This window comes from Myotis brandtii, unplaced genomic scaffold (genome assembly GCF_000412655.1).
Source record: "Myotis brandtii unplaced genomic scaffold, ASM41265v1 scaffold68, whole genome shotgun sequence".
In the NCBI taxonomy this organism is placed as follows: Eukaryota; Metazoa; Chordata; class Mammalia; order Chiroptera; family Vespertilionidae; genus Myotis; species Myotis brandtii.
This window is the reverse complement of record NW_005370657.1, coordinates 1,364,131-1,369,662: the sequence shown is the minus strand read 5'-3', so window position 1 is coordinate 1,369,662 and position 5,532 is coordinate 1,364,131. Positions and strand designations below refer to the sequence as shown.

General features: G+C 59.8%; 1 protein-coding gene across 2 annotated transcripts in view; it reads right to left on the bottom strand.

Annotated features, from left to right (window-relative positions):
- PIP5KL1 (phosphatidylinositol-4-phosphate 5-kinase-like 1) overlaps positions 1-5,532 on the bottom strand; it is an 8,366-nt gene that overhangs the window by 2,172 nt on the left and 662 nt on the right. Inside the window, exons 1-9 of one of the 2 annotated variants that reach the window (XM_014529423.1) lie at positions 5,497-5,526; positions 4,443-4,646; positions 3,226-3,276; positions 2,884-3,038; positions 2,546-2,670; positions 2,034-2,068; positions 1,894-1,949; positions 1,544-1,656; positions 1,109-1,262 (exon numbers count right to left, since the gene is read on the bottom strand). In XM_014529423.1, the coding sequence (XP_014384909.1) occupies positions 1,109-1,262; positions 1,544-1,656; positions 1,894-1,949; positions 2,034-2,068; positions 2,546-2,670; positions 2,884-3,038; positions 3,226-3,276; positions 4,443-4,646; positions 5,497-5,526 (923 nt within the window). Of the gene's footprint in view, positions 1-1,108; positions 1,263-1,543; positions 1,657-1,893; positions 1,950-2,033; positions 2,069-2,545; positions 2,671-2,883; positions 3,039-3,225; positions 3,277-4,442; positions 4,647-5,496; positions 5,527-5,532 lie in introns of those variants that run through there. The other variant, XR_001359692.1, reaches the window with a different exon arrangement.

Sequence of the window (5,532 nt, the reverse complement as noted above, 5' to 3'; positions counted from 1 at the left end):
CTATTTACCAGCCAGCACAGATTGTCTCAATATAACAACCATTATATGCAAACTCGGACTTACTGGTTGAATACAGCTGGGATTTAAGTACCAGCTGGAGGTAGAGGGCAAGGGAATGGCTGATCTAGCTTGGATGGGCAGACTTTTTTAGGAATTGCACCCTCTGGTCAAGATGTGCCCAGCCCAGCCAAAGGGCCTGGGGAGCCCTTATCCTGGATTCTGCTCAAGCTCACCCATCGAAGGTAAGGGGTGGGGATGAGAAGCTGACGAGTGGGTATCCTTTCTCACTCTTTTCCACCCACCAGATCAATGAACTTATTACCTTAAAGTGCCTGTCTTAACCCTACATAATTCTGTTCAACCGCAGAAGTGGGTCTTGGATTGAAATCCAATTACACAGCCCAGTACTGCATATAAGCATAACCAATGGACACAGACAATAGGAGGCTGAAGGCCTGTGCGCGGGGGGCGGGGGCGGGCTGGGAGATGTCAATGGCAGGAAAAGGGGACATATGTAATACTTTCAACAATAAAGAATTTAAAAAAATAGCCAAGTACTAACATGAACCCTCAGAAGTCGTTCTATGTCACTTCCCTCCTCTGAGCCTCAGTTTTCACATCTCTAAAATGGCAATAGGCCCACTTTAATGAGGCCATGGTCAGCATGCAAGGAGTGACAGTTACTATTACAAAGGAAGGGCAACATGATGGTGGTGCCAATGGTGATGACCTCGGGGCCCTAGAAGTGGAATGACTGGGTGAAGAGCTAAGCGCTCTCTCTGAGACGATTCAATTGGTCTGAAACCTGAAAACTGGGCAGAGTCTTCGAATCCAGACTGAAGCCCTTGTCCAACTGACTCTCACCTGTTCTTTCTCCTGCTGTGGTCCACCTGTGCCCATTACACCTGCCAGCCTGGCTTCTCCACCCTCCACCCTCCACACACACACACACTGCACTTTCCAGCACCCTCCACACACACACACACACACACACTGCACTTTCCATTCTTCAAGTCTTTGCCTATTCTGTCCCCCACCTCACCCACTGCCTGTCTGTTTCTCCATCTCCCATCACCTCACTCTTGCCGGTGCCCCTGTGGGGGCCCACCTGGCTGTGCGGAAGACGAGGCTGCTGCCCGGGCCCCTCTCGTCCTCCTGCAGGTGCTGGGAGGCCATCAGGAGGCTGTAGTCCAGCAGGTTGAGGTCCCGGAGGAAGGCGGTGTCCAGCTCCATCTGCCGGAGGAGCCAGCTCCGCTGGGGCCCTGAGGGAGCATCAGCACCCGCCTGAGTCCCCGGCGTGTGCCGGGCAGTGCTGAGGCTCCACACCCACCTGCCCCAAAGGGTAGGTGTCATTACTGCCCCATGTCACAGATGAGGACACTCCTCTGTAATCTGCCTTGGCCAACTAGCTGGTAAATTGTGGAGCTGGGATTTGAACCCGAATCTGGGTTCTTAACAACTTGGACAGAGGGCTGTGCCAAGGACACCCTCCAACTTCCCCCCGAATGGAGGCAGAGCAGGCAGTGAGGGCTCCGAGGCTCACCCAGGTCGATGGTCTTGCCCTGAAAGTTGAGGTCCTTCAGCACCAAGACCAGGGGGCTGCCCTCAGGGGCCGGCTCCACCCAGCGGCTCACCTCGCAGCCCTTGATGTCATACCTGGAGGCAAGGATTTGGGGGACACAACAGAATTCAGCTTTCCACAGACTTGGGACACACGGGGACTCTCCCAGGTAATAACAAGACAGGAGCTTCCACTGGTGACTGTCCAGATCCGCAGCACAACCCCATTCTCTCTCCCTGGGCCTTGGCTTCACCATCTACCTGGTGAGTGTGGGTGCCTCCAGTGGCACATTCCGAGCAGGACGGGACCCAGGCCCTGCGAGGCCAACTCACCTCTCGGCGATGCGGCCGGCGGGGTAGAAAACGCTCTGCATGATGATGAAGTATTTCTGGGGACGAGGTAGGGAGTGAGGAAGGACAGGATCTCCCCGCAGCCACCCCTCCGGCCCGGCCCCTGCCTCGGCCTCACCCACCTTCTTGCCCCGGGCCACCCGCAGGCTGTGCACTCCTGGAAGGGGACAGGGCGCCAGGTGAGGGGCCCCAAACTCTGCCGTCCGGGTCCCTGGGGCCCTGGTCCCAGCTCCAGGCCACGCCTCCTCAGTGCCGTCGCATCCCGAGCCCCTCCCTCCAGCTGCGCCCCCAGACCCCTTCCTCGGCTTGGGTGGTGGTGCGGACTCCATCCACCTCTAGACTCAGCCCCAGAGATGCCGGGTCTGGCATGGCCTCGCCCACATGCCCTGCCCAGGACGGTCCAATCCCAATCCCAACCCCATCCTTTGGGCCCTGCCCACCGCCCCTCCTGCCCACTCCCTGTCCCTACCGCCCTGCACAGAACTCTGCGGGCAGTCGGATCCGCCTCTAGTCCAGTCCCAACCACCTGGCTAGGCTCAGATACCCCACGCCCGCATTCTGGAACACCCCCACTCCCTGAACCCCTTTCCTTCCTCCCCCCACCCCCCAGTGTCAGGTCCCTGGCCCGTCCTACCCAGCAACCGTGCCAGGAGCGAGTGTGGGTGCCGCTGCAGGTGCTGCAGGTAGCGGGGCAGGTGGGCGAGCAGCGCCCGCACCTCCCTGCGCCGCTGGGTCTTCAGGAAGAAGCGCTGGTCGTGGCTGGTGCGGGGGCAGGGAGAGGTCACTCTAGGCCGGGCTGGAGGGTCCCACAGGCTCCCTGACCCTCCTGTCCATGTGTGGCTCTGTCTCCCCAGGGCCAGGCCCTCGCCCTCAGCCTCTCCTCTGACCTGGCTGTTCTATTTCTCTCCCCAAATGCCACCCTCCACCCTGGGACACCACTCCCACCCTGCCCCACCCCTGCTGCCCGCTCACGACAGGAAGAAGCTGGCGTTGCTCTTGGAGGTGCTGAGGAACTGCAGGTAGGGGCCCCCGGGCCCCAGGGCGGCCTGATAGTCCTCCTCGGCCAGGCCTAGGGAGTGGCGCAGCCAGGCGAAGGCAGGGCCAGCCAGGGTGCCCAGCTCAAAGCCCTGCAGGAGAGGAAGAGCAGCCCCAGAGTGTCCACCGGGGTCCTGGTGTGTGCAGTTGGCCCTGGTGCGGGACGGTCAAGGGAGCCACACCCTCTGGAAGGCCGTGAGGCTCTACACCCGTGGGGGAACTGAGGAGAGGGAACTAAGATGGCATCCGCCCCTCCCTGCACAGTCTGAGGCTTCCTACCTTGTGAACCTGGGTCAGGACCTCGGAGAAGTCGTCCTCAGTGGGCAGCCCCTGCAGGGAGGGGCAGAAGGCTCAGAGCAAGTCTCAGCCCCCGCCCCCCGCCCGCCAGCCCCAGGATCTCCAAGCGTCCACACCTGGCCTCCCCCCTTCCCCCAATTTGATTCCTGAGTTGGGCAGATGGGGGCTGCAGACCCTCTCAGGCTGCAGGAGGATGAGAGAGTGACCTGAGGCAGGTCCTGGGTATGACTCCTCCACAGCTGGGTCCCCAACACCTGGCACATTCACCCAGACACACACACTGGCTAAGTGCAGCTGGATGATGGCCTTGAAGGCCAGGGGCCTGCCTGACTCAGCCTGGGAGGGGCAGATCAGAGAGGGCTCCCTGGGGGAGGTGACCTGCAAGCTGAAATCTGACGGGCAGTGGAGAGGAGGAGGAGGGTGCTCCTAGCAGTGGGAACTGCGCTGGTGGTCACCAGGAAGGAAAGGAGGGCCCGAGGGGCTTAACTGAGTAAGGGGGGGATGGAGGGAGAATGAGGCTGGACAGTTGATCCTGAGGCCATGATGAGTACTGGGGAGCCATGGGAGATTTTCAGCAGGTACTGAGGTCAGATTGTGATTTTCAGCAGAGGATGAGATTTAGAAGATGCCCTCTGGCTCCTATACTCTCCCTGGACCTCTAGGTTCCTGTGCCTATGGGATGTGGTCACACTGTGTGCGCACACACAAACAACACACATGCTCACCCGGCCCGTCCAGATGCTGAACTTGCAGTTGGGCAACGCTTTCTGCTGAGCCAGCCTGGCCCCAGCCTGAGCTCTGGGGAGGACGGGCCATGCTGGCGGGGTGAGGTGGAGTGGGGTCCCTTCTCAACCATAGACCCTGGCAGAGGTGGGGGGGCCTCAGAGACTAAGGCATACAACTCCCTCCCCCAAAGTCATTATACATTACACAGATGGGGACCCTGATGCCCAAAGAGAGGCAGAGGCCCGCCTAGAGTTACACAGCAACCACCTGGGTCAGGGTGTTCTCACATCCCCAACACATCCTGCACTTTCTGGCTTCCTGGCCTCAGCCCCAAGCCTAGAATGTCCCTCCCTCCCTACACCAAGCCCCTGATTTCCTCCCCTTATAGCCTTTCTGATCACCAACTCTTCAGTAGCAAATCAGGGCCGCGGCCCGGTCTTGCCATCGGTGCATAGAGCAGATTGGCCACTCACCCTGGGTGGGTGGTCCATGGAGACCTGGGTGGCAGCCCAGAGCCCTGCCTGCATCATACACGTCAGCCGGTGCAGCTCATGTCCCGGGCTGATCTCAAACAGGCCGAGGCGCAGCTGCTTGTCTCGTAGACGCCAGAGCAGGCCCCGGCGGCCAGAACGCGAGGTGATGGCTTTGCATCCAGCTTCTGGGGAGGGGGCCAGGACCTGGTGGCAGAAGGCACAAGAAGCATTGAGCATGTGGCAGCATCGCAGAGGGGAAAGACATGGGTGTGAGTGCCACCTCCACTACTTTGAGCCCTCCTCTTAGCTCGCTCTGCCTCAGTTTCCTCGGTTGTAAAATACGGCTAATGCTGGTACCCAGCTCACTAGGCGCTATGAGGGGCCACACAGCCCCTGACGTGCAGTCAGCATCCAAAACAGAGTGATGGTTATCATTAGCAGTAAGTCAGAGCATGCAGTTCTGCAGCCAGACCTGGCCCCAGACATCCTCTCACCAGTTGTGTGGCCTTAGGTAAGTCACCTAACCTTCGGGGCCTGGTGTTCTCATCTGCAGAACGAGAACTATAACATCGCGGCAGATATTAGCTGCGGTTACTGTTGAGTTTGAGCTCTGTGCACAGGGACCCTTGATAGGAGCCGTGATGCCAAGGGATTCAGCCAAGTACCAAGTAGTCCACTCATCTATGCTGAGCTCCTCCAGGCCAGCTCGGAAGATGAGCACGAAGCTGAGATCAGCCGCTGACCGTCCGTAGTGGGCACCCACCATGTGACCAGCCCTGGCTGAGAGCTTGACCTCCTAACAGCCCTACGAAGGAGAAGCTTTTATTATCATCTCCATTTTCCCTGCGAAAAAACTGAACAAGTTCTCAGGGGATCCCTGCCAGACTTTCCCTTCATACCTGAGGTTCCCACGTGGGGCGTGTCCTGGTCCCCGCCCAGCGCAGGACCCCTGCTGAGCTCAGATGGGGGTGTGTCCACCCCGCCCGGAGAGGGGAGGCCCGGCTCCTACCCACTAACCCTTCCCTCTCCTCTCCTCTCTCGGGTCCGCACCTACCTCGTGGGGCCCCGGGCTCGGGGCGGCCATGGCCCC